The 27,854-nt window shown below is 40.9% G+C and overlaps 5 protein-coding genes across 11 annotated transcripts in view; 2 read left to right on the top strand and 3 right to left on the bottom strand.

The window, feature by feature from the left end:
• LOC104937265 (alkB homolog 2, alpha-ketoglutarate dependent dioxygenase) overlaps positions 1-5,908 on the top strand; it is an 8,807-nt gene extending 2,899 nt beyond the window's left edge. The window contains exons 1-4 of one of the 5 annotated variants that reach the window (XM_019274982.2): positions 2,965-3,013; positions 4,276-4,582; positions 4,677-4,875; positions 4,948-5,908. In XM_019274982.2, coding sequence (XP_019130527.2) covers positions 4,309-4,582; positions 4,677-4,875; positions 4,948-5,257 — 783 coding nt within the window. In that variant the 5' untranslated portion in view covers positions 2,965-3,013; positions 4,276-4,308 and the 3' untranslated portion in view covers positions 5,258-5,908. Of the gene's footprint in view, positions 1-2,964; positions 3,203-3,487; positions 3,593-4,275; positions 4,583-4,676; positions 4,876-4,947 lie in introns of those variants that run through there. The other 4 variants (XM_010753466.3, XM_027277509.1, XM_019274990.2 and 1 more) reach the window with 4 other exon arrangements.
• unga (uracil DNA glycosylase a) lies at positions 1,076-3,497 on the bottom strand. The gene is made up of 7 exons (XM_010753460.3): positions 3,280-3,497; positions 2,769-2,975; positions 2,595-2,690; positions 1,936-2,033; positions 1,773-1,861; positions 1,515-1,693; positions 1,076-1,436 (listed from the first exon to the last, which is right to left on the bottom strand). Exons 1-7 carry the CDS (start codon positions 3,376-3,378, stop codon positions 1,296-1,298), a joined length of 909 nt encoding a protein of 302 aa, XP_010751762.3. The 5' UTR covers positions 3,379-3,497; the 3' UTR covers positions 1,076-1,295.
• An 8-nt stretch (positions 5,909-5,916) lies between the features above and the next one.
• On the bottom strand, positions 5,917-12,148 carry usp30 (ubiquitin specific peptidase 30). Of its 3 annotated transcripts, XM_019274749.2 has the most exons (14): positions 11,993-12,062; positions 11,740-11,857; positions 9,595-9,704; positions 9,335-9,508; positions 9,139-9,242; positions 8,940-9,038; positions 8,769-8,814; positions 8,592-8,686; positions 8,434-8,493; positions 8,244-8,330; positions 8,021-8,101; positions 7,684-7,906; positions 7,485-7,596; positions 5,917-7,226 (listed from the first exon to the last, which is right to left on the bottom strand). In XM_019274749.2, exons 3-14 carry the CDS (start codon positions 9,695-9,697, stop codon positions 6,971-6,973), a joined length of 1,440 nt encoding a protein of 479 aa, XP_019130294.2. In that variant the 5' UTR covers positions 9,698-9,704; positions 11,740-11,857; positions 11,993-12,062; the 3' UTR covers positions 5,917-6,970. The 3 variants fall into 3 exon arrangements, with proteins under 3 accessions (XP_019130294.2, XP_010751760.3, XP_010751759.3); XM_010753458.3 differs by lacking the exon at positions 11,740-11,857 and having other exon boundaries at positions 7,485-7,593; positions 11,993-12,148; XM_010753457.3 differs by lacking the exon at positions 11,740-11,857 and having other exon boundaries at positions 11,993-12,148.
• A 2,668-nt stretch (positions 12,149-14,816) lies between these two features.
• Positions 14,817-22,941, top strand: svopa (SV2 related protein a). Its single transcript, XM_010753456.3, has 16 exons — positions 14,817-15,066; positions 16,134-16,291; positions 16,626-16,711; positions 16,808-16,906; positions 18,107-18,178; positions 18,360-18,484; positions 18,577-18,640; positions 18,739-18,864; positions 18,952-19,080; positions 19,187-19,260; positions 19,381-19,457; positions 19,900-20,004; positions 20,758-20,869; positions 20,976-21,057; positions 21,158-21,247; positions 21,341-22,941. Exons 1-16 carry the CDS (start codon positions 15,032-15,034, stop codon positions 21,551-21,553), a joined length of 1,647 nt encoding a protein of 548 aa, XP_010751758.1. The 5' UTR covers positions 14,817-15,031; the 3' UTR covers positions 21,554-22,941.
• On the bottom strand, positions 22,840-27,760 carry LOC104937256 (D-amino-acid oxidase). The gene is made up of 12 exons (XM_019274731.2): positions 27,687-27,760; positions 26,728-26,923; positions 26,527-26,641; positions 26,107-26,183; positions 25,782-25,847; positions 24,681-24,735; positions 24,474-24,578; positions 24,287-24,369; positions 23,930-24,047; positions 23,513-23,611; positions 22,993-23,148; positions 22,840-22,945 (listed from the first exon to the last, which is right to left on the bottom strand). Exons 2-11 carry the CDS (start codon positions 26,919-26,921, stop codon positions 23,023-23,025), a joined length of 1,038 nt encoding a protein of 345 aa, XP_019130276.2. The 5' UTR covers positions 26,922-26,923; positions 27,687-27,760; the 3' UTR covers positions 22,840-22,945; positions 22,993-23,022.
• Positions 27,761-27,854: the final 94 nt, after the last annotated feature.

Below are 27,854 nucleotides of genomic sequence, written 5' to 3' on the forward strand. Positions count from 1 at the left end.
ACAGGGAGAAGCTGGAAAAGGAAACTCGGGCGATGGCTTCCTCTCGACGTCAGTGCGTCACCCGCAGAGACACGCCTCTCACGTCGATGTCAACAAAGCTTCATTATTATAATATCTTATTTGCTAGGATTGTCAGATACTGTATGACTGGAAGATTTTTTTTTTTTTTTTTTTTGGTGACATAATGAAGCATTTGAACCTTTAAGGACATAACTGCTGGTGTTATGTCTGCGATGTGACATAAAATAAACTTTCTGAATATTTTTTGTTAAAGGACAAAGAGCAAGAGTGACACGTTTTAAACTTAAATGTTAACAGACTTTGCGTTTCTCATAATAAATCATGTTTAAAATGAACACGAGGTTAATATTTGTATTTGTTAACATGTTCCATATGATTCTGTGTTATCTGACTTCAGATGTGAAAGAAAGGAAGAACTGGTTTTAAGATTTGTTCACGTCTGATTGGTTTAGATTTGGCCATATTGTCATTTAAAAAAAGATAATTGTGACAATGAAAGCAAAATTGATACATTACATTTGTATGTAACTTTTATTGGTATTTTTTTTGTTTTTAAAATGTTAGTTTGGACCCCCGAGCATCTTCACACTGTCAAATCTGGCCCTCTTTATATAAAAAAAAGTTAGGACACTCCTGTTTTAATGTTTTTAAATTGTTTACATGTCAAACTATTAATATAACTACTATATCTTATAAAATAACAAAAATCTTTTTGGAGTTCAAATTGTACAAGAGGTTAAGCCGGATTTTGTATCGTGGCAATTTTGGCTGATTCTTTAAGCAGGCATGGTTGCTGCTAAAAAAAAAATATTACTAAATTGGAAGTCTCCATTGTTTCTTATGTTTCAAGAGACAGATTCACAAAACTACTTTCAGAAAATGTGGAAACTATGTGTGTATTGTTCTTTACTGCATTTTGCACGTTTACTGTTTGAAATTAAAGTGTTCAAAAAGAAAAAGGGGGTGTCTTTTTTCTCAAGCAGTTCTACTTCCACAGCACATTTCCTGCTGCTCTATGGGTGTCTGATGTACTGAGACAATCATATACAACATCAACGTTCTAGAAACACTTTAATAAAACCCAACATTTCAGTACAAAAAAGGTAGAAAAACATATTTACAACATGACAACTTGAAACCTCGGAGTACAGCACAAAACGTTAACTCTTTTATAAAGAAATCTCTGCACATACTACAGCTGAAACAGGAAACTTAGAAAGCTTATGGGTGAGTTTTGGTCTATAGTTGACAAGCACACGTTAGAAACACTGAACTTAAAGTTCCTTCCAGTTTATGGGAGACTTTCCAGATTTCTTGAGCAGCTCGTTGGCCTTTGAGAAATGTTTGCACCCAAAGAATCCTCGATGAGCAGACAGAGGAGAAGGATGCACTGCCTGCAGGACGTGGTGGCGTTTCTACAAACCGAGAGAACATAAGTTTAGATACGTGGATGTGATAAAAAGCTTTGTTTTAAGACAACAGTGTGCACCCACCCTGTTAATAGTGGCTCCTTTCTTCTGTGCATATGATCCCCACAGCATGAAGACCAGTCCTTCCAGGTTGTTGCTGAGCCACTGCACCACAGCGTCAGTGAACGCCTCCCATCCTTTGTCTTTGTGGGAGTTGGCTTGATGCGCTCGGACGGTCAACACGGCATTGAGCAACAACACACCTGATAAGTGAAGCTCTGTTAATGACCAACAGCTCTCAGGATGTGTAAACATTCAACTGATAGCTTGTTAAAAATATACCTTGCTTGGCCCATCCAGTCAGATCTCCGTGTCTGGGATGCTTGAAGCCTTCGATGTCCGAGACCAGTTCCTTGTACATGTTCTCCAAACTGGAAATGAAAAGTAGAAGTTAAAGAACTGACTGGTTCACATGCAAAAATTAGTTACTAGAAAAGGTTTGCACCTGGGTGGAGGAGGCACTGGTCTTTTGACACTAAAGCACAATCCATGGGCTTGGTTAGGACCGTGATATGGATCCTGGCCGAGAATCACCACTTTGACCTGCAATCAGAGAGAGAATGAAAAATATACTCAATGACTTCGAAGCTTCCCACAGTGTTGTCTTCGGAAACTTTAGATTTCTATGTGGAAAAGTCACCACGACCTGGGCCAGACTCTATGGTGCAGCCTCGGCCTCCAGCGGTAACATGAAGCTTTTTAAGTCAGTCACTCTGTTGATCCACTTCGCTTGCATGCTTTTGTTTCCATTGCTTCAAATTTGTTTCCTATCTGGCAACCCGGAGCATCAAAACCATCAGAGACAAACCTCTTCGTGTCTCTATTGACTCAGATTTAGAAGCCGGGTACATTAAATAAACACAATGTGGAGGGTTTACCCGATGTGAGCGCCTGATTGGCGGCGTGACATCAGGTTCAACTTCACCACTGCAGGTCTACTGCTAGAGGTCTTCACAGATCTACGACCACCTGCCTCACATTTAATCCTTCTTGAAGAAAGATGACCGAGGACCTTCAGACTTTTGTCTTATTTGGGTTAAACGCCCTAAAATCCTGGGTGTTATGTTTGTTATAAACGTGCTGATCAGAAAATGTAAAACTTACATCTCGGATGTTGCACATCTGTGTCCAGGTGAAGACCTGTTCAGCAGGTGGGTACACAGTGTGGCGTTTCCTCTCTTCAGAGACAAAGTCCATCAACTGTGGCAAAGAGGTGAGGTTATTTAAAGTGTTCATAACAGAGTGTATGTATATATATTTGTGTGTGTGTGAGCTCACTTGTTTGAAATAGGGCTTTCCAAACTCAGCAGACAGCCCGTGTCTCCAACTTTCCCCAAACCCTGGAGGTGTTTGTGCGGAAGCCAGTTTCTCCAGCGCTGCCTTCTTGTTGCGGGCGATCCTGTCGAGTTGCTCCGGGGACAGAGGCGCAGGAGACGGGCTGGACGGCTCCGCCACCGCCGCTGCTGCTGCGGACCTCTTCTTCTTCTGCAGGATTTTGGTGTATTGAGCAAAACACAGAGCTGGTAAGAGGCGTGCAGTTGGACATGAAGGCGGCTGCAGAAACCGTGGACAGTGCAGTGCAAACATTGTCGTAGCTGCTTCAACAACAATCACAAACACAGTGGTGATTGTGAACGCAGCTTGGTTTAGTCTGAACGTGGCGCGGGAAACTACAAACGCTCCACGGTTTGAAATACTGCTGCAAATGCACTGTAAGTGGTGTTTAAATGTTAGTTTTTAACATTAGAAACTAAACATTTATCTGATATTAGATGTTAAAGTGACTCACCGGGTCTTTTGCATCCTCCTCGGCTTCATTTAAATCCGTACAAACTCTCTTTTTCGACACAGGCGAGAAAAACGAGTGAATAGTTTTCTGTCCAATCATTTTGTTGAGCTGCAAACTGCCGCAAGCTGCTGCAAACTTAATTAACTAACACCTATTAGTTAGAAACAAGCTGGGAGCTCCTCCGACAGTCCAAAGTCTCACACCGGGATCAAAGTATTGGCGCCAAATCAGTGACGAAAGCAAAATTATGTTAATGAGCCGAGAGGCTGTTCAAGACAAACTGCTGCTGGGTGTTCACTACAGTTTGTGGTAGGTAGGTATTCATCTGAAAGAGTCAACACGTTTGTTTTGGTGTTTACATGATGTTTTACTGATTTAAAGACATATTGTGGGAATCTTTACAATGTTGTGTAGTGCTAAAACTAATAATCTAGTCTATTTAAAGGTCCTGTGTGTAGGATTTAGAATCAGAGTCAGGTTTATAGATAGATAGATAGATAGATAGATAGATAGATAGATAGATAGATAGATAGATAGATAGATAGATGTACTTTATTTATCCCAAGCTGTGCAGGTTTAAAATACAAGGAATATGTCTTGGTGTTTTGGTGCATAACAATACGGTGAAGTTGCAGGTCGCAACCAAATGAATACTTGCAACCCACGCCTCACCTTCTCCTTGTAAGCATATAGAAAAATCTCAAGCAAAAGGTCAGGTCTAGAGCCAGACCAACAACAAACATGCACACCAGCACATTGTATGTCAAAGCAACCAGCAACAGCACTGAACTTATGCATGAAAACTACCTCCAAAAAATCAGAGCGAGCTAGTTAGAGCTCAAGTTTTCTTTGTCTTATGTTTGATAGTTAATTTGTAATAGTTACCAGATTCTTTGATAATGAAAAATAGTTGCAGCCTTTTATTAAAATGTCTTTTATTTTAACTCAGAAGATTGAATATTCCTCTCGTTCCTCGTTCCCCTTTGCATCATCCAGGTCTGAAAAAAATCAAGACAACAGGTGACTGCGATGGAAAAGTTTGTGACTCTGGGACAGAACAAACGCTCCTGTGCCAATGATGCAAGAAGTCCACAGAAGAGGATGAAACTGGAGAGTGATGAGAAGATAAAGGAGGAGGAAGAGGAGGAGGAGGAAGATGCCATCTTAGCTGAGTTCTCACATCCTGTTCCTTGGCAAAAAATAGAGGCAGAGGGCCTCGACTGTGATTACGCTCTTCTGTTCTCCAAAGAGGAAGCAGACCACCTTTTCAAACAGCTGGAGGAGGAAGTGGTGTACTCAACAGGTACAACATCAAACATTTTTTTCTCTGAAGTTTTGACCTGAAGTTTCTGTTTTAGCTGAACAATTGTGGCTGTTTTTTTTTTTTGTTGTTCCAGGAGAGGAAGCAAAGGTGCAGGTGTTTGGAAAGGTTTATAATATACCGAGAAAGCAGGCCACATACGGAGATGCAGATCTAACCTACACTTACTCTGGGGTGACACGTTTGGCCTCCCCGTGGACTCCAACTTTGGAATATATTCGGGATGCCGTCACAAAGACAACCGGACACACATTTAACTTTGTTCTGGTCAACAGGTGAGAGATCAGTTATAAAAGTCACAGTCTGATATTTGTCCTCCCTGCTGAGAGTCTTCTTCTCTCCACCAGGTACAAAGATGGGCAGGATCACATCGGTGAGCATCGTGATGATGAGAGGGAGCTGGACCCCCTTTGTCCCATCGCTTCTGTCTCTTTTGGAGCGGCACGTGACTTTATCTTCCGGCACAGAGATGCTCGAGGCAAACAGACTCGGCGACAGATTGAACCCGTGAAGCTGGAGCTCGCTCATGGGAGCATGCTCCTCATGAACTCACCGACCAATACCTTCTGGTACCACAGCCTCCCTGTTCGCAAGAAGATTACCCTGCCCCGTATAAACCTCACCTTTAGACGCATTCTAGTGGACAGAAAGAAATGATGGATTATCAGTGGGCCCGGAAACATCTGACTAAGAGGCTGAATGGAGGACAAACCCCTTACTGTACATGGTCACATGGACAAATATAACAAATCTAAAATGGCAAAGTTCCTGTAGAAAGGAGCAATAAAATCATCATCAAACAATTCAATGAAAGAAATTACAGGTTCTCATTGTATTGTACATCTAGCTTCTTGAGTTGCAATGTTCAGGTCCTTTACGGAGCATTGTGTGCTGATTTTAAGGCCTTTAACAAATATTATATTGAAAGAAGAGTTGCGTGATGTTCCAAGAATTTACAAACATATATAAAACAATCAATATACTGTGTTTGGTCAGGCTGGGTTTAAAATATATCTGAGGGCGTCTGCTTATTTATTAATCTGTCCTCGGCTGTTGTTATCTGTAAAGTTCTTGCAAACTTCATCTAATTAAAAATTATTTTGTCTGTCTTTGGATTTAAGGTAGAGGATTGTTTACCCCTTAAATTATGTATTTTATTTGTTTCTGAAACATGAAACATGCTTCTGTCTTTAGAAAACATTTTGTTGAGATTCAGTGTTTTGGACGTTAAGTGGATGCTCTTCTACTCGTACAGAATCTCAAATATCAAATACTTATCTTGCTCTAAATAAATAAATAAAACTCTAAAATGCACGTTTTTGTTTGTTTTGTTATTTTTAATACCTGAAAACAATCACCTTTACAGATTGCACACAAATACACACAGTCTCACATGAATATACATTAGTGCAAATCGCAAAAAACATTAACAAGTTTTGCACCAGAACAAATCTCTCAAGGTGACTTAGTCAGACTTTAGTTGGACCAAATTGGCAGTTTTTTTCAGTAATGCAGAATAAAAAATATTCAGGATAACTGCTGTCATATTGTGGTTTATTAACCGAGAGCAGATCATCTTTAATCTCTTGAACTGTTACACATCAGCAGCATGCCGAATGGCTCCGATGCATCAAACTGTACGTTCACAATAGTCGATGTATTAAAAGACAACATGGCACTTAAGTTTTAATTGTGCAGTTCTTGCAAATCATGTAAGGGTTACTGGAAACATAGAAAAATATCAAACTCGACTGCTTATTTCAATTCAAACACAGTCCACGTGCACTGCTGGGAATGATTAGGCAAATTAGACGATAAGAACCAGAGTTAAGGAAAATTCGACCTATTTGACAACCTCTAAGTAAGAGCTCCATGAATTACTAATCAGCTACTTCTGTCTGTGTCTGTAACGTACAGGCAGAGGACAAAATAACAGGAACAGCTTCGAGTATACTGCATTCAAATTGAACACTACAGGGTTGTTAAAAATGCCAGACTTCAGTAAAACTGCTTCACATATAAACGTTTTGTCTTTCATCTTGAGTGCACTATGTCGTCAGGTGTTCCTGTTTTGCCGGAAGTCCAAAAGAAGCCAAAATGTTACATGACAGAAATTGTTACACGTGTCAAAGAAAAGTAAGATGTTTGACTAAAAATCCTGCAGGTCCTTAATCTTTGGATTGAGAGCCTCCTACACGACGACCTTCAACATGATCCAGGATGCCATGTTTTCTCTACAATATCTCTCTGGTCTCATTGTCACAAAGTCATTAATCCACCTGTTGGTAACCACGTTGTAACTGGCACATACAGCTGCCTGACAGGAAAAAGGCAGAAGTCAATCAGGCTTGTGAGGCTGTAAGCTCCTGGTTACTCCTCTGACGAGCGTAGACTGAAGTTCGGTCTTCTGACTCTCTCGTAGAAAAGCATGTAAGCGTTGGAAGACAGCACCTCGTGCAGGCTGGCTTTTCGTACCGAGTCGTCTGACACCCAAAGCCACTGAGAGCTGAAGAGTGAAGCGCTGCGGGTTGAGGAAGGGCTGCGGCGGTACGTGACGAAATGTCCTGAGTGCATGTCACCGTGATGAACCAGCACAGCCGTGAGTTGGAAAAGGTACTCTGTAGAACTGAGAGGAAACATACTGTGATCAAAAGACGGCAGCAGAAAAACCTCTCAGTCTTTCATGGGTGTTTAACTGGACTGAGATCCTGTGATTGTGAAGTCAAGTTATGAGTCAATCATTGTGAAATGTCACTCCTCGTGCTCTGTATGCAACCGCCTGTTCTTTAACAGACAGACGTTTAGCCAGCCATGCTCTGAAAATCGCTGAATATCTTGATATGCATGCATTGTTTGTATTTCTGCGCCCTGATATGAAGTTTACCTGAAGTCATACGTGAGGCCGAGCTGTGGGTTCACACCAGGAGAGTGAAGAAACACAGACGAACAGGTCCCATTGGAAAAAGGTTTGTTGTTGTTGTTGCGATGCTCTGCTTCTGGGAAACACAGTACAACAAATATATGTCGAAAAAAAAAAACTGAAGACGATGCATGATATTAAGGAGGTGAAAAATCAAACATACCGGTGCCGTTAGCTGTCGGCTTTTCTGTGGAATCATCTGAATTTTCTGTCCTGATTGGAGCCGGTGCACATTTGACCCGCTGACCTCTCAGTGTGGAAGCATTGTGTTTGTATCGGTCCATCGATAGATACTCTGTGAACTGCACGTGCTCTTGTCTTTTGATGGGGGTTCCTTCATTGGACCACGTCAGTCTTTGTAAATGGATGCAGAGGCACTGAGGGAGCTGGCAGAGAGAGGAAAACGTTAGAGAAGACTGAAACAGTACGTACAATTTTGGAATATCTTAAGCTGTGTACAGGTTTTCCATATCTCTCTGATGATGTCGAGCTACAGTTACCTTTCCCAGTTTTAACTGTTTAACAAATGTTGTCCTCTGACTTTCCAGAACTGGTCCGTTCACTGTGGTCACCTGTTGAAGCTGAAACAAAATCAGCATTTGTTTATAACAAAAGAAACATCAATCGTCTGAATGCAAATGAAAGGAGTTTCCAGTCTATGGTTTGTTTTTGAAAACATGATTACCAGACTTTGGAAAGACAGTGATTCTGTCGTGAACGTACCTTGGTGCAGTTTTCACACTCCACTTCTTTGATGGTTTCTGAAGAGATGAAATGCTGAAGACACTGATCTAGAGACATAGGTCGACCCTGAAGACAAACGCAGATCAAATGTTGAAGAACAGAACAACATAAAGGTAGATTAAGTTGTAATACTATAATAACTTTTCATGTGCTTTGCTCGCTTGCTTACCCACTGAGGTAAAGGAATGGACAGGGAGAGGCTCTCAAATGAGTCATACCGCACTGGACTCTATATAAAAGAAAGCAGACGCATAAATCACTTTGACGAAGTAATAACACACAAACTAATTTGCCTTTCGCTTCCTGGAAAAAGACAGACAGACTCACTTGTTGTTCGCAGCGCTTGCAGGACATGTTGCTTGTTAGACGACCGTGGAACGGATGCTGAAACTTCCAAGGACTTGGTATAGGATGAAGAGGGGCTGCAAAACGTAAAACAAATACAGATTAAATATATTTCTTTGTGGTTTGATATTCTAGACTCCGTCATTTCTGTCTCCTTACCTCGACTCCTACAGGTCATAGTTTTCTCATCTTGATCAGGCAGGCTCTGGTATAAAACAAACATACGCACAGATTTGAGCACATTTGAAGAGGGAGGCTGTTTAAAACCTTTCCTCCACACGTTCCAAGAAGAGATGTTTGTGTGCAGTTGTGGGGGAGATAATAACTCACCTCGAGAGACTGCATGTCAAACAAATGAGTCACTTTGGGTTGATGGTCCCGCTCCTCCTCCAGAGAAGATGTGAGGACATGAAAAAGTTCATGTGCATCCTGAGAGGGGATAAACCGACACAATCAGACGACTGTTAAGCCTTCAATAAAACAATGTAAGGTACATTATACAGAGAAATCTAAAGTATGAGTGGCTAACCTGCTCTTCAAATGAACTGATATGCCACCGGTACAGTCTGAGAACATCCAGAAGGGATCCGGCATCGAGTACGTCTTCCTCCCCGGGCTCATCACTGGACAGAGCTGTCAGTGCAGAAACATCCATGTCAGAAACATGAAGGAACAGTGCTGGTCTATTACGTTCTAGTGACTTATATCACAGACTTGTTTTATACCTTTGAGAAGCTGAAGCAGTGTCCTGGACAGCTGGTTGTCTTTACATGACTGGACCATGGGCGAAGCTGAAAACTTCTCCAGCCACCCAATGAAGGACGGACAAGCTGCCAAACCCTGAAGCAAAGAGTTCAGGAAGCACGTGTTGCCTAAGTTCAACAGACCGGGAACCATACCTAAAAGAAAACACAAGTTACCGTAAGTTACTGCTTTACAATCAGTACTTATAATGTGTATACAGCACCGTCACAATGATTCTCACCTCTCTTCTTCTTCTTTCTCTCTGTGATTGGTCCCCACAAAACGTAAACTCCGGCTGCAAGTGCAGCAGCTATCCCGCCAATAAGACCCCAGTTTTTGATCATTTTGTTTCTGAAAAGACAATAATGTTATTTTAATGATGTTTAAAATGCTTTCACACATCTATCTGAGCACTATAACTAAAAATAAGTTGATTGATGGCACCAACATGATACACAATACGGCAAACAAACATTTGGAATTGAGAACGGGTTGTGAAGAGCTCAGCAACTTTAAACGTAGCACTGTTATATGAGACCACAACTCTGTGTGTGAAATTTCTGCCCTTCTAGATCTGCACCGATCACCATTAATGTTATTATGAAGTGGGAAGTCCAAGAGCAACAACAGATCCGCCGCAAAGTGGTAGACCACGCAAACTTACAAAATAGGGCCAACGAGTGAGAGTTTCAAACTGCCTCTGAAAGCAACATCACTACACAAACTGTGCAGTCATGGGAGCTTCATGCATGAAATGAGTTTCCATGGCTGAGCATAGCCTCACATCACCACATGCAATGCCAAGAACGCCGCAACTGGAGTCTGGAGGAGGAGAAACCTGTTCTTTGGACCTTTTCACTATCGGGCAGTGGATTTGGTGGATGCTCGGAGAACACTACCTACCAGAGTGCATAACCCCTGTTGTAAAGTTTGGTGGAGGAAGGATAGGGGTCTAAGGGAAGGCCGTTTAGCTCCAGTGAGAAGTCTTATTAATGCTACAGGACACAGAGCCCTGACCTCAACACCTTGTGAGTCAGTCCTTCTCCTCTCGCAACAGTGCCTGACCTTACAAATGCTCCTTTGGCTTGACTGGGCACAAACAGTATGGCCTTTAAAGCCACAAAGGACGGTGTAACTTAAGTTATAGATCTCTATTTAGTTTAAAAAAAGGTGTTATGACATGGTAGTTATGTTCTGCTAGTATTTATGTGTAAAGACAGCGTGTGTGTCGAATAGTAGATAACATTGTTATTCAGTTCATTACAGTTTGCAACAGGTTTGGTAAGGTTTGATCGCACATGGGTGCATAAGATGTGGAGGTAAACTGGTACTAGAATTAGCTAAGAAGTCAGGTGAGACTTGAGATCGGCCCAATTTCAAGTTGGTGATAGAGCAGTTTGAGACGTGGGAATGATTTCTCCTTTCTTGGTTTCGTCATGCTACTGTAATCATTTTATCATTCATTGTAATTGTACAATATGTTTGTGTTAATTTGTCTTGTACACGTGACATCTATTGCACGTCTGTCCGTCCTGGGAGAGGGATCCCTCCTCTGTGGCTCTTCCTGAGCTTTCTTCCACCTTTTCTCCCTGTTAAAAGTTTTTCCTCACTCGAACCGAGGGTCTAAGGACAGAGGGTGTCACTCCCTGTACAGATTGTAAATCCCTCCGAGGCAAATGTACTTTGTGACTTTGGGCAATCTGATTTAAATTTGATTTGATGATTAGGGATTGGTTTGGGATTCAGCTTATGGACACAAATAAGATATACTCAGCAAACTTAGTGGCCTAGGAGCTTAAAGCCTTTTGTAAACAGCCAGATCATAAAGTGTGTTTCATGTCACCAGGCTCCTGCTGACATTGTTTTATGGATGTTTTTATTTTATTAAATCTGTTGGCAAGCAAGAAAAAAGTGTAGTATGGACAAGATCTGCAGTAAATAGTCATCTGTACATCAAAATAAAGCACACACTCACCTGTGTGAGCCTCTTTAACCAAAACCAGCACATACATCTCCCTGAGGAGTTTGTCCACTGATCAGATGATCGGTGGTTCGATCCCCTGTACGTCGCTTTGTTAAAAAGCGTCAGCTAAATGACTAAAATGTAAACATCTTTCTCTCATGAGGTTAAAAAAACAGACCTGACATGACCTCGGTTCAAGCAAAACCAGCTGGTGCCACACTCGGTAAGCTTAAAGTGTTAGGTTAGTGAGTTAGTAACGTTATTTGTCCGACACAAACCAAGCCAAAACCTCGTCAATGTGGCCAAAACCTCGTCAATGTGGCCAAAACCTCGTCAATGTGTCTCCACGGACGAGCTCACGTTACCATTAGCGCACAGTACAAGGGCCAGCTTCTTTTTTTTAGCTTTTGAGGCTAAACTTACCGACAGCACCGAGGTTAGGCTGCCCTACGTCGCCCCACATCGACACAGACCCGAGCGGCTGCCTTCAGACACGTTTCACGGTGGTCATTGATAAATATCCGTCAGCAGGTTTCAGTAACTGTAACGTTAAACACAGACGTGTCTGTCTGCGCATGTTTTACACTTTACTGCGGCGTCATGAGCCGCGTTACCTCTGCCCCGCTGTGACTAAAAATAAGCTTTTAAACGTCGTTTGCCAAACTGTAGGCTTTACCTGACAACGCGTCCGGTGCCAAGGAACTCCCCGATGAGCTTATCCGAGCTTTCTGGACGGTACCACAACATCCTGCTTTCATTGCGGAACTCCCGTCTTTGAGGGACGTGTTTCACGACGGACCGACAACGGAGGAGCGCACCGGTGTGTGTTGCACAGTTTACAGTCCGACTCCTGACTGTTTGTAGTTGTTGTTGTTGTTTCTGACGTCACGTAAAACCTCTAAAACTACAACCTTCTCCAAACGAACTACAACTTTTTCCAACAAACCACAACTCTCTAATGAACTACAGCTTTCTCCAAAGAACCACAACTCTCTAATGAACTACAACGTTCTCCAAATGAACTACAACGTTCTCCAATTAACTACAACTCTCTAATAAACTACAACTTTCTCCAATGAACTACAACGTTCTCCAATGAACTACAACTCTCTAATGAACTACAACTTTCTCCAATGAACTACAACTTTCTCCAAACGAACTACAACTTTCTCCAAATTAACTACAACTTTCTCCAAATGAACTACAACTCTCCAATGAACTACAACTCTCTAATGAACTATAACTTTCTCCAAATGAACTACAACGTTCTCCAATGAACTACAACTTCCTCTAATGAACTACAACTTTCTCCAATGAACTACAACTTTCTCTAATGAATCACAACTTTCTCCAAATGAACTACAACTTCCTCTAATGAACTACAACTTTCTCCAACGGACTACAACTTTCTCCAAACGAACTACAACTTTCTCCAACGAACTACAACTTCATCCAATGAATCACAACTTTCTCCAAATGAACTACAACTTTCTCTAATGAACTACAACTTTATCCAAACGAACTACAACTTTATCCAATGAATCCCAACTTTCTCCAAATGAACTACAACTTTCTCCAAACGAACTACAACTTTATCCAAACGAACTACAACTTTATCCAATGAACTACATTGATAGAGGAAATTCCAGTGAGAGACAAACAAATAAACAAGTTACTCAAATATAATCTGATTTATTCAACAGAGTCAGAATAAAATTTATTAAAAAGACAATATGAGTTTAACTGCAATATGTACGAACATCATTACAAAGAAAACCACTCAGCAGGGCTGGCCCTCGGTTTTTGGAGGCCCTAAACAAGATTTTGTTTGTGGCCCTAAAACGCTCTCATTGCAGTCAACAAATTGCACACACTGCTAATAAATGAATGAACACACACCGGTACACAATAGAGATGGATAAATAAAGTAACATCAAATCTCTTGCTGTATTTGAGGGTTGGCAAACAGCTGCAGACAGTGACATTATGTGGAAAGTAAATAACAGAGAGAAACAAATTGTTCAAACACCTAGTTCTTAGGTAAACTATTTTATTTGGATTAGTCATTTTTCTGATTTATTATCTCAGAGGTGCTTTCAAAGCAGTGACTCATATCTCTTGTTGCACCATGCAGCAGTGAGCAGTGAGTGCACAATATTTGACACAATATTTCACCTGAAAGGTCAGAGGTCCTCACTCACACAAGCTAGATCGGAGTCTGTGAAAGAAAATATCACAAATTTATACAGTTCTGGCCCTGGCCCCGGTGTGACCCGCAGGAAGTTCAGTTATCTAAGTCTTCCATTAATGAGGCATCTGTCCCTTATCTCTTATCTCAGCCGCAAAGGTTATCAACAGAAACTCCTCACAGAAACTTCTCATAACTAGAGACAAAGAAACATTATGGAGAAACTCATTAAAATAGCAGTTATTCATGGCTGACCCTTTTACCGGGCCACAGCTGCGAGATAAGGCAAGCTTTAAACTGTAGGCACTTTTCTCACACAGAGTAAATCAGAATACAAAATACAACAAAGTTTAAAGTTTGTCTTTACAATACCACTACTACTACTACTACTACTACTACTACTACCACTACTACCACTACGAAGAAAAAGAAGAAGAAGAATGCTTTACAAGGCAAACATAAAAAGAACAAAGGACAGATTTCCACATAAATAAAATTACAAACATAAACAAATCAATAAATAAATAAGATTAAAACCAATTACAACTTGATGACTGTGTTTGTCACCCAGAGGAGGAAGTATAGATAATTCTGACCCCCTCATAGACCATATCACCTGTACAGATATTTATATATACATATAAACAAATATATGCATACATATGTTCATACATGTGTCCACATGTACCCATACAAATATGTTTATATTTTTTTACTTTTATATACAATTATTCAAATTCTCTGTACAAGTGTATTTACATTGTTTCAGTAAACTGAGGGATTTGTTCATAGTTTATTTATTTAGTTCTCTTTAAATTGACCCCTTGTTCATAGTTTATTTATTTAGTTCTCTTTAAATTGACCCCTTTAAAACTCTTACTTTGAAGGTCTGATCTGCCATTGTTTCCGGTCCACTTTTCAATTTGTATGAGTTTGATAATGGAACAAGCTGATGCTTTGGTGGAAGACATTTTTCTGTTTACTGGTGTTAAAAAGAAAATGGACGGATTTGATGTTTGAGGAACATTTATGAACATTTCTTTATTATGAATCATAATTTAGCACTGATTATTTAATTCTATTAATATTTAAATTGATATATATACATATCAATTTAAATATTTTTATTTTATTTTTTAAATTTTTTTTAATGTTTTAATTTTTTAATTAGTTTGCATGTTCCACCCTGCAGCTTTAATAAAGAACTATGTGCAAACACATCCATTTAATCATCTCAAATCTTGGACTGGATTATTACACCCCATTTGCATGAACTGGGCTCAGCATTAGCGGTTCACTAAGTCATGTTGTGTATGAGCAGCAGTAATCAGCAGTCATGTAGTGTCAGCTCTCCTCTCTCTCTCTCTCTCTCTCCGTGTCCCGTGCTGTGACTCGCTCACGGCGGCTCCTCATTGGCTGTCGGCGGCGGCGGACACCCAGGAGCAGGTCGCTCTCCTCGGTGCTGAAAAATCGCTGCTCGTCGTGATAATGTGAAAACGGCGATGAGGCCAGTCAGTAAACACCAAAATGGACGATGATCTGTTCCAACTGAGACAGCTGCCGTGAGTAGACTGCAATCTGTGAAAGACGCCTCCCTCCGGGTTTATTCAGTCCTTTTTTCAGTGTGATGACAGCATGTTTGTTTGGCCGACGCGTCGCCCTCTGACCGCCTCGCACCGTGTTTGTTTGATTAGGACCACAAATAGCCTGACATTCCTTAAAAGCATCATCATCCGATAACAACATGTGTCCTGTTATATTGCCTGGAGATGGGGCTAGAATAAAGAACAACAGAGCATGACCAGCACTGTTTACAGTCGTAGCATCTCCCTATAAGAAGACCATTTTTGTCTTTATTTCTTCACAGGAAGCTGCTTTGTTGTGATTTCTCAGCTGATCAGTTTTCTGTCTTACTTTGTTAATTGTGTTGGCTGTCGTGACTCAGTGCATAATGTGATTTATTTCAACCCTGATGGACATACATTAAGCTCAAGGCTGGCGCATGCAAGTCTAGCCTGGGCGTCAAGAGGACATACAGTCAATTAATCATGGGAATTGTGTAAAGATAAGGACACATGGACTTGGAAATTTTGGATCCAGTTAGTAAAACAAAATGTGGGTATATTCACTTCACATTTCTGTCTAAAGAGCTTTAAAAAATGAAAATGAAAGTGTCTGGATGCCTCACAAGCTCATCTGCAGCTCTTACCATTGCAACTAGGCTATGTTATGTAATTACAGTGATTAAGACATCACTCGCACTCTCCAAGTTCTCTTACAGTGTTTCACCCTTAATGAACCCTCTATTATCTACATGTGGGAGAAGATTATACCTTCAGTCGTGTAGAAAACACACAGATTTGTGAGTGTTTAGAGCATTGTGTGCAGAGCTGTCGGTTGCCCCTGACATGGTTCGCCCATAGGACAATAGTACCCACCCATTCACAAAATCACAGCCCAAAAAAAGCTCATATCACCTAGGCAACAGCCTCTGACTCTCATCTGTACTCAGTATTTCCCTGGCACTTGTCTTATGAAACTCCCCCTGACCAGACGTATTGTAGAGATGTTAATCCTCCTGGGCTTTTTAAAATATATATATTCTCTCTCTCTGTCTGTCTCTTCGTAGTGTTGTCCGTTTCCGTCGCACAGGTGAGAGCGCACGCTCTGAAGATGACTGCGAGAATAGAGAGCAGGTTGTCAAGATTGCAGAGCAGACTGACTTGGAGTCTGTGGCACTTGCCGATGGAGCTCCAGTTCCTCGGGAGTTTGCGAATCCGACTGATGGTACAGTATAGCAGACACAGCTTTTTTTTAAACTTTCCTGTCCCTAAACTCCAAATAATAAACCCACAGGCAGTATTTTCTTCAACTCTTGCATAAGATAACAGCTCCTCCAGAGGCATATCTGCTGTTTCAGGCATTCAGTTTTACTTAAAAACCATCATCAGAAACAGGAAACCTCCCAGCTCGTTGGATCAATTAGATAATATCACAGGCCTCACCTGTTTGTATGAAATCAATACATATCAATACTAACAGCTTATCTTTCTTATTTCGAAGCCCTCTGGGAGCTTCAGGGAAGCTTACTGAAATATCTCTACATTGCTCCTTCCCTCAGACACATTCATGGTTGAAGATGCCGTAGAGGCCATAGGCTTCGGGACATTTCAATGGAAACTCTCCATCCTCACTGGTCTGTCATGGGTGAGAACTGCTTCTTATTTAAAAGACACCATTTCAAATATTTCAGTAAACACTTCATATATTGTGTGCCTCTCGTGTGTGTTTCTCTTTGCTTAGATGGCCGATGCTATGGAGATGATGATCCTCAGCATCTTAGCCCCGCAGCTCCACTGTGAATGGAGACTGCCCAGCCTCGAGGTGGCACTGCTTACATCGGTAATGGCTCTCTAATGTCTATAAAGTGCTTTTGCTTGCAGTGCTATGACTGCCCTGATAGTTATCGATTGAGTACTTAGGGATTGTTTTGAAATAAGTGCTTGTATCGAACAGTGACAACCATACGGGAAACAACAGGGCCCCTTGTGGTTTAATGTCACTAGATATGTGTTACACTATTTTTGATTTAAAAATATATTTACTTTTTTGAATATGATATAAAACAACAAGGGAACTACAGTCGATTTTATTAAAGGTGTTGCATAGAGAAGCTGACAGGAAGGATCCTCTGGACTAAGAGGCACGCATTGAATACACACAACAGACAATAAGTTCATCTTTAGTTGATGGAGACCACAGACAATCTCGTTCAACCTGGAAAGACACATTTCTCTGGCCCTCCTCCTCTGTATCTCTGATCAACATCCAGGATCCCCTTCTGAACCTGATCCTTTATTTGTCCTAGGGTGTCTTGGGCCTCCATCAAGAGTTCAACCAGATGTTTGAACTTTCACCACATACATCTTAACGCAAATACATTTCAACAGAGGCCTTGAACTGTGCATATTTTCATAGACATGACTTAAGTGAGATGTTATTAATACAACTGTAGTGGCCGTTCCTAGGCCACTTACTCTGCAAAGTGTTTCAATGATTTATTATTTATTAAGTGAACAATTTACAGCGCTATTAAAGGTGATCCACAGTGACTCATACACTTGATACTGTCCTTCACATAGTTTACACGATTACACGATTGCACGGTCGAAAACTTCTGCTCATCCACAACTCAGCTGAAATCATAGCATATTGTATTACAATGCTTATCTAAACATTTTTCAATGCTTGTAGACTGAAAACTGCCTCACTGCATTATTAAAACTGTTACAAACTGCGAGAAACTGAATTACAATTATATTATCCACTATTTAACTTACACACTCACTGACTTTGCACATAAATAACAGCAGAACTTAAATCACATGTCGAAACAACATATGTGACTAAACTTACAACAGCATTCACTATTCATGGGAAGATAATTAAATGTAAGTTTCACATGCAGTGACTTCCAGCAGCTCGCACCAAAACAAAAAAGCTGTCTACTTTATATGCACGACCTGATGTGTACAGGATGTGAATGATATCAGCTATGTGTCTAGCCGAGTGTCATTGTTTTCTTTTGCTTCATTGATGCAGGCAGTGTTTATTGGGATGATGATCAGCTCTTCTCTGTGGGGAAACATATCTGACAAATACGGCAGAAAAACAGTAAGTTCTAATTAATGTCTGTCTGACATGGAGTTTATTTATATGTCTGAGTCCTGTACGATTATTTTGAACTCATAGACATTAAAAACAACAAGAATGCAGCACTGTATGCTCTCCTGAAGAGCCTTATCCAATCCCCATCATTCATTAAGCAGCTTGTTTTGATTGTATGTGCACACAGGGTCTTAAGATGAGCGTGCTGTGGACTATGTTCTACGGCCTCATGAGTGCGTTTGCACCTGTTTATGGGTGGATCCTCGTCCTCCGTGCACTGGTGGGCTTTGGCATTGGAGGAGCCCCACAGTCGTGAGTAATTCTCATTTATCTTCTAAATAAACAACACTGTAAGTCGTAATTTGAGTTTAAGATTAACTGTGAAATGGCCGTCCTTTTTTAAGGGTGACCCTGTATGCTGAATTTCTGCCCATGAAGTCCAGAGCCACATGCATCTTGCTGATTGAGGTACAGACCACCCTGTACGACTATCATCTATCGTCCACCTACTGCACAGTGCTGAAATGTTTTACTAGCAGGATTTTATATATATTATCACTTTGCAGATATTTTGGGCACTGGGCACTGTGTTTGAGGTCCTCTTAGCGATCTTGGTGATGCCCACTTTGGGCTGGCGGTGGCTGCTTGGCCTTTCTACCATTCCCCTCTTCATCTTTGCCTTCCTATGTTTTGTGAGTATGGTGTTGAAACAATATTTAAACATAACAAGTGACGGCTTTATCAACTGACATATCTTGTTTTTCCTTTTTTTTCTGCAGTGGCTCCCAGAGAGTGCTCGGTACGACGTGCTGACAGGGAACCAGGAAAAAGCTCTGGCCACCTTGAAGCGCATTGCTACAGAGAACGGAGCACCAATGCCACTGGGAAAACTTATCGCTGCCAGACAGGTGAGAGCCTGTTTCTGCAGAACACAAACTCCCTGGACATTATTCATGAACCTAAATGTGTTATGCTGTATATTCAGGTTTATATTCAGTCTGTTCTTTTCATTAGGAGGATCGTGGGAAGATTCGAGACTTATTTTCATCACACTTTCGCTGGACCACAGTTCTGCTGTGGTTTATTTGGTAAGATAACATCCTCAGTCATTACTCACTCAGGACAACCTGTTCTCCAGGTGTTTACACACATTAATCTGTGTTTCTCACTTCATGTGGATCAACATTGTATCATCCTGTGTCTCTCAGGTTTGCTAATGCCTTCTCTTACTATGGACTGGTGCTGCTCACTACGGAGCTGTTTCAGGAGGGAGGTGCATGTGGAAGTGAGTCACTGCTTGCAACGCAAACAGATGCCCTCACACACTCAAGGACACACACACATTTAAATTTGGTACACTGATACGAGATGTTGTAGTTCAGTGTGTTGATACATTTCAAAACCAACAGGGATTTGGTGTGTTTGCAGTCGATACATTTGGAATGAATAAGCATCTAATGAACTGACCTTTCTCAGAGTCAGTAGAAGACACATTTGACATGTCTTAGCAGGTGTAATTGGTAACATTAACAATGCAAGAGAGACATATTTAATGTTATTAGTTACACTTGAGCTTTTCCTGCTCTGCCCGATCAAAATGTCTGCCAGGAGAAGGGTCTATATATTTACACAGTATGTTTTCGTAAGAGCACCACAGAGGCGTCGCAGACTGAACAGCTGCTCCGTGTGAACTATCCCATTTTCTGTTGTTTTATACCCCCCTCTAGTGTCCAAAGGTAATAAGAGGGAGCTCCGATGCAGCTTGGAGTGTAAATATCTGAACTCTGACGACTACAAAGACCTGCTGTGGACCACATTATCTGAATTCCCAGGTACGGTTAATTCTCAGTGTCAATTTATATTTTATTTAGATTTTTTTAAATACTTTATTTATAGTTTACAGGTTTTTACATTGACAAAAGAACTAAAAAAAGAAATACAGAACAGACTGTTCACATGATAGATATTAAATAAAGTTACAATATCAATGTCTCAGAGACAAGGTAAACTGAATCAAATTATAGTATGAGATAGTATAATATAGCCAGGCAAGTCCCTGCGGTTGGTTCCATCTGCATAATAAACAACATCTACTTGAACCAATGTGCAAAGCAACGTGAAGTGGTAGACTTCCAGGTCAGAGGGGTCATGGCTCAAAAGTCTCTACAGAGCATCCAAAGATGGCCATGTCTTGGTTGGGCTCGATGTTATTACATTAGACTAATTAGAATAGACTAATGAGAACAACTACAGTCCAAGGTGCACCAGTTAACTCGCCTGGTAGAGTGTGTGCCACATGTACAGAGGCTCAGTCCTCGCTGCAATGTCCGACTCCCTTTGCTGCTTGTCACCCCGCAACTCTCTCCCCACTTTCCTGTCACTCCTCAGCTTATCTATCAAATAAAGAAAAATGAAATGAAATTGCTGTGTCGGGCAAAACCAGAATAGATGTGCTAATGAATTGGCATGAATTGGTGCTTAATAAATACTAAATACTGTGTATTCAGTCAGTATTTCAGGCACAGATCAATAAAACAGAAAGATAAAGAGCAAATCAACATGTTATATTTTGCATTGTTAAACAGGGCTGCTGGTGACACTGTGGGCCATCGATCGACTGGGACGGAGGAAGACGATGGCGTTGTGTTTCTTCATCTTCTCTATGTGCATCATTCCACTCTATGGTTGTGTTGGGAGGTAAGGTGGATGGATGGATAGATGGATGGATACTGGTGTAAATGTTAAATGCAAAATAAACAGTGAATCCACAGTTTATCCAGCGTTACTGGTTTCTCTGTTGCAGAACATCCATGACGGTGTTGATATTCATCGCCCGGGCTTTCATTGCAGGAGGATTTCAGGCTGCATATGTGTACACACCAGAGGTAAGATATCCAACTAGAACACAGGCTATTGTCTGCAGTTATTAGTATGACAATTGATGATAAAAGGGATCCAACATCAGTATTTTGTGAAACTCTGCAGGTGTACCCAACAGCGACCAGAGCTTTAGGTCTGGGAACAAGCAGTGGAATGGCCAGAGTCGGTGCCCTCATTACACCTTTTGTTGCACAGGTAACAGCTTTCAGTTTTCTATGAATAAATAAATAATTACACACACACAAGAAAACAGTGATCATTTTTATCTCGTCCCTGTTTATCCTGCAGGTGATGTTGGAGTCATCTGTGTACCTCGCTCTCTCCGTGTACTGCTGCTGCTGCCTCCTAGCTGCCGTCGCCTCCTGTGCACTGCCAATCGAGACAACAGGCCGGGGCCTGCAGGAGTCCAGCCACCGCGAGTGGGGACAGGAGATGGTGGGCCGGGCCTCTTCTCATGGCTCAGGGAAAATCCCTCAGTCCAGCTCCGGCTCGCAGGGTTGAGGACACGTCCACTGGAGTACAACCGGGAGAGGAGACAGACCACGGAGAGGAAAAGAGGCAAGGAGAGACAAAGAAAGCTAGACCAGCTTTCTGTGTCCATCTTCGGTCCCAACCTATGACTCTTCAGTTTAGGTACTACAGTGGCTTCAGAGAGCCTGGCAGCACAATATTACATGTTATTATTATATAGTCAACCACCATTGCTGTCACAATTTTGCCACCAAATAACTGCACACAGGGTGACCGCAAAAGTGTGAGAATAAATGATGGACGACGCGAGGTATTTTTGAACAAACGAGAAAATACTTCAAGCAAAGCATTTGAATCTTTTGCTTCTCTTGCGTCTTTTCTAATGCAAGAGAGGCAAAGGAGAGTAAAGAGGGTGAAAGAGCCTTAAAACTACCTATTCTCTTTGTGTCTGAGAGACATACTCTGAACCTCATGAAAAAGCTGTGTCTGTTAGCATAATGGACACAAAGTAGATGCATAGATAAGAAGGAGCATTATCTTGTGCACACAAATTGCCTGTTAAAATACACTAATTGTAAACCCAGCTTTATAAAACATACAGTGCTGGAGTGAAGGACAGTTCATCCAATCAACAGACCATTAGATTAAATAATGTCTGTGGTTACGTCACTATGTTGAGGCAGTGAAAGGACATACTACACAATAAAACTTGTGTACTGTAAGCATCCTTTTCAAATCATGTGTTAATATGTTCTTTATTCTTGTGTCAGTATTATTTCACATTTCAAAAATGACGAATAGGGAGGACAAACTCTACTAATAATGAAAATACCACCTCACGTGTTGATCATTATGTGGTTATTTTATTTAATAACATCATGCAGCTGACAAATATTTCACAATTTTAGCAGGACTGGGACAGATCCTGAACTGAAGACATTATGTTAAGTTAACGCTGAAGTATTAGAAAAATATAAATCAGAGTATTTTCATCACCCAAAACTGATTGAGCGTAGTGTTAAATGATTTTAAAAAACAACATGGGAATAAGGTTTTTACGATCTATAAACCATGCTGCGTACCATTTAGCAGGATGTTAAATTCTGTCTTTCTGTAAATAATGTATCAATACCTGGTTTTAGTTGTTGTCTTTTGTTTGTAACAAAAGTGACGTGGAGACGGACTCTGCTCTGTCCAAAGAGCAAAGTATTGTTAAAAAAAGAGATTAACTTGTACAGGTTCAGCAAGCTGAGTCTTACCTGCCAGTGTTTGAGATATAGTGCTGCATTAAGTGTCTGTGTGCACAGATTCTTGTCAATGCACTGGATGTAAATGTGTATGATATGACAGTAAATAATATTTCAAAATGAGCAGTGGATTCATGTTGTTGTTTTTGATTTGACAAAGATATGACATAAAAAATGCTACTTTTGTGAGTACACTATGGGATACAAGGCACTGACATTAAAAAAAAAGAGCATCAATCATAAGACACAAATTTACAAGCGAGCTTTTGGACCTTTGCCTTTTTGCTCCACGATCTGACCGAAGAGTCTCGCTGCCTCCTCGGCACAGCCTCTGTGAATGGTGAGTCCAAAACCTCCATGGCCATAGTTGTGTATCACCTGAAGAGAGAGTCACGATATTTTAGAAGCTGGATTACCAAAATTAATATTTAAAGTAAATGGACTGTATTTATATAGCGGCTTTCTAGTCTTTTGGGCTTTCACACAAAATAGCTCATTCACCTATTCACACACACATTCATACACTAATGGCTGCCACGCAAGGTGCCAGCTGCTCATCAGTTTTTAGGAGCTAATCATTCAAACCCATTCACACACTAATGACACAGCCTTCGGGAGCAATTTGGAGTTCAGTATCTTGCTCAAAGATTCGACAAGCAGACTGGAAGAGCCGGGGATCAAACCACCAATCATCTGATTAGTGGACGACCCTCTTGAGCCACAGTCGCCCAGTACTGCTTACCTCTATTGTTGTTGCACCAGACATTATGGCCTCCCTCTCCAGCCGGACTTTGCTACGAACTGGCCTGAGGCCAGTCCAATCCTCCACTATCCTGGCATGCTGAAGTTAGAGAGGTTAGAGTTAGTTGTTTGGACTTTGTGTGCCCTCAGATCTGGGTATTTTTCTTCCTCATTACTAACATGTTTGACGGCTTAATTACAGAATAAGTAGTCTAAGTATATACAATACATATTAAATACTTTAGCACTACAGAAGACTCATTGCAAAGCAAGGACGGCTAAACTAGCACATTTACAGAAACGTCTATTGATGTGCATCGTCTCTGAATGTATTCAACTTAGAGTCTCTGCACATTTTACAGAGAGGAAAACACACAATATTACATGAAAGACAGAAAGTCTTTTTACGGCCTCTCACCTTGAGACTTGGCTCGAGCTGACAAGCCTCTTCCCAGATTTTCTTGTGGTCAAAAGAAGTGTTCTGTTCATTCCAGTTTCCAATTTGGCAAATCCCGCCGACTGTCACGAGACGACTCCTGCAGACACAGAAGTCGCGTTCGCTCATGAAAACATCTTTAGCCTTCTGGCCGCAAGGAACACTGTAATCAAATTTCAAGTGTTCTGACAGAAAGCAACACCAGGGCAACTGTACAACACAGAAGGACCACTGCAAATATTGCTGTAACTGCACATGTATTATGTGTATGATGTTCTCACTATAAACACATCAAGAGCAGCAGCTGTCTTTTTGTTTGTTCTGTGTCACTCGATCTACCCTGGAATGATGTATGGTGAATTGTAAAATCCTGTTGAAAAATTGTGGGTAAGAATCCAATGTTTGAGCCATGGGGCGTCCACCTGAAAAACAACAAAGGAATAACAAGGTTCAGCCGCTCTTAAATGGTGCCTTTATAGCTCGTTACATAAACTATTTACAGACATTTGCACGTGTTCTCTCTCACCTTCACTATTTGACCGCGGCCTGGTTTGAGCTCAGGATCAGGCTGGAGCTGTCCAGATCTCATCCCAGTGCAGTTTATTATCACGTCTGCCCCAGTTTCTGCCAGCTAAATACGTTCTGAATGTTACTATTCAATATGAAAAGCATTTCTTAATTTTAAAAATGGAACATATATATGTAGCTACAAGAAATAAAAGGCTTTACTAACCTCCTTGAAAGATTTGATTGTCCTCTGATAAAATTTCACACCCCTTTTTTGCAACCTGAGGATAACACAAAAACACATTTATTATGAGCTCTACAAAAACTCCTGGAAATCTTTTTAACTTCTTTTAAACTGAGACTACTATCACTTATCCTAAACAACATATAACAACAACATATCTGGTAGGCTGTGTCTGAAATAACCCATTCACCCATTTACTGTCTGTTACACAGTGTTTAGGAACTTGTTGACTATTGTGGAGGGTGGCTGAGTTAGTATTCAGCTATAGAGGCAGCTGGAGAGACAGAGGTGTGGGGGTGGTTCAAAAGAGCAGTGAGTTCATTGTCACAGCAGGGACTAACTTTCTAGTCACTCAGTCAAATCAATCATTAATTTTAATGCAGCCAGGCGGATGTGACAACTTGTTTGAGTTGTGAACAAACTGCTGTACCTGGATTACGTGTGCAATAGAAACCAGGCTGTCAGAAGTGCATGGGAGAATAATTATTCACCATTTTGAAATGTGTGTCTGCAGAAAGTGAATCTGTGTTTGTACTGTTAACACAGTGTGGCAGCAAGAACTGCTACAACTATGTTGAGATCAATGTAGTGGAAACATTTTTAACACATTTCAGGCACTAATCTAAACCTTTTCCCTGTTTACACAATGCATCATAGTAGTGAGCTCTTAGTGAGTCGCCACTGACTCCTGTATAAGTTTGGAATCACCTGTTTTACTGATGTTTGTCTTCTTTCCTTTAATAATCAATAAAAAATCATATTAACCAGACACCAACTGTATTATTCAGATTTGAAATTGAGTCCAACACAGACACACAGACTAGCTAAACTAAGACCATGTGTTGAACACATAAGATGAGATAAAAACTTTATTGATCCCTTGGAAAGTTAAAAGAATTTTAAAAGACACTGAAATCAATGTATGTATGCATCAATAAATGAATGCAACAGGCAATCAGGAGCGCCCTTTCATCTTTTTATTGGGTAATAAATGATGTTGCAAACAGGATGAAATGAGTTCAGGTGTTAAGTCGTGGTAAAGGTAAAAGCTGATACAATTTAAGAGAGAAGTTAATCACTCACCACTCCATCAGCCAAGGTAAGTATGTTTTCCCCTCCACCATGAGAGCAGTGTTGAACCATCCATAACTGGACAGATTAGAAGAGACACAAGTGTGTTTCAGTGTGACAGCACTTCATCAGGATAAATGTTGGCATACCTTTGTAGACGGACAATTTATGATTTCTGTTTTCTTTTGGCTTTGTATATGTGTTATTGGCTGTATTCTTGATATTTTATATACAGCAGTGTCTTGTAATTCTGTGTGGGATGGATCAAATGTTTGACATGACATGGAAACAGATAAGTAAGTAATGTACTGAGTGTTCTGCTTCAGCAGGAACTTACGTGTATCCTGGGAACAGCTGCAGTTCTCGCTCTGTGAGCTGTCTGAAGCCCAGGACGATGTCTTTAAACGAGGGATCCTGCATTTAAAAACAAGTCAGTCAGTCCGAGATCACATCATTCATGTCCTAAACGTGTCTTGGCAGTGTGGCAGTTTGCCAAACCGTTGCTGAGGCCTCTCTGTTATTGTTTTCTAACCATTGCAGGCACCCATCTTTGTGCAGATGAACAAAGCTCTAGTCAGGCTGAGTTTGTGATAAATTAATTAACTTATCTAAGGTTACAGTTTAACTATATCTATATCTATATCTTGCATTGCAATGTCTTTGTTCTTGTTGTAAAATTTGGTTGTGAAAGACTTTCTAAATATAATCAGATCAGGTCAGAGGTCAGATTCACCGTGCAGAACAAAGCAATACTCACTGGGGCTTGTTCACTGCAGAGGTTGTAGCCAGACTGAAGGAATATACCCATTTGTACAGACTCTGGTGAACTGAGGAAGCTCAGCAAGTAGTCAAATGTCTCTTTATTCCATTTTCTAAATGTGAGGACAAACACAGCATTAAAAGAAATGGTGGCAGACAAAGTGGAGAATCAATAGAGGGTTCAAGAGAAAGCACGTACGTCTCCTGGACGTTGCCCTTATCGTAGAGATACGGTTGCCAGAAGCCAGCAGCTCCATCACTCGTGGTCAGCGGAGTGAAACGGTCTGCATACACCTCGATGGTCAGCGGGCTGACAATGGAGTGATACTTCTCGTAGATGCTCTGAGCTGTTGAGAGGCCGATGACTCCGGCTCCAATCACTGCCACCCGCATGTCTGGATTAACAAAACACACACATGTGAACAAACCAACATGAAAATCTGGATCTCTGCTGTATTTTAGTACACTACTGGATGTGATTGGATAAAAGGTTAAAGGTCCAGTGTGTAGGATTTAGTGGCATATAGTGGGGTAATTGATGATTGCAGCCCTCTAGCCCCAGTTTCTCCTTTCTAGCATGATAAATGTGCTAGAACAACATGAGAGGGCCTATCTAGAGTCAGGGTTTAATTTGTCTTTTCTAGGCTACTGTATCAGCATGACTCTGTGGGAGAGGTTCTGCAGATATAAAAACTAATTTTAAGGTAAAACAATGTTTATTTCCAGGTGATTATACACTAAAAAACACAGTTGTGCATGTTATACTTCACTTCTGTCATGTCCCATAAATACAGCCCTCTAAATATAACACACTGGACATTTAAAATATATATATTATATATATTTTGTATGGTTAAACAATGTTGTTGTTATTATTACAGGTCTATTAAGTAGGTCTGTAAATAACAACAAACGTTACTTACTGTGCAAACCTGTTGGATAACTATCTCATACAGGGTTGGCTGAATCATGCAGAGAAAACTTTTTCAATGTAGTGACGTTATGTAATGGTGCAGCCAACATGTCAGATAAATACGCATATTAGTTTAGCGAGGCAGCATTTCAAAGCATTTCTGACCAAAGAGTTGTGCATAATATTTGACAGATAATCCACACACAGCTGGATCTGTTTGATTTCAAAATAAAGTTTTGCCTTACCTTCAGACTAGTGCTCGACCACTGCTGCAGGAGTTGTTGGATTCACTGTCACTGGAGCAAACCTTAGAGGGAGCTGTCACGTGGGCAGAGGGGGGCGGAGAGTCAGCAGCTATGCAACGTAGTAGCTGCTCCATGTGCCAAGACAGAGCAATTTTACCTCACATGAAC

The sequence above is a fragment of the Larimichthys crocea genome, chromosome III (genome assembly GCF_000972845.2).
Source record: "Larimichthys crocea isolate SSNF chromosome III, L_crocea_2.0, whole genome shotgun sequence".
Taxonomy (NCBI): domain Eukaryota; kingdom Metazoa; phylum Chordata; class Actinopteri; family Sciaenidae; genus Larimichthys; species Larimichthys crocea.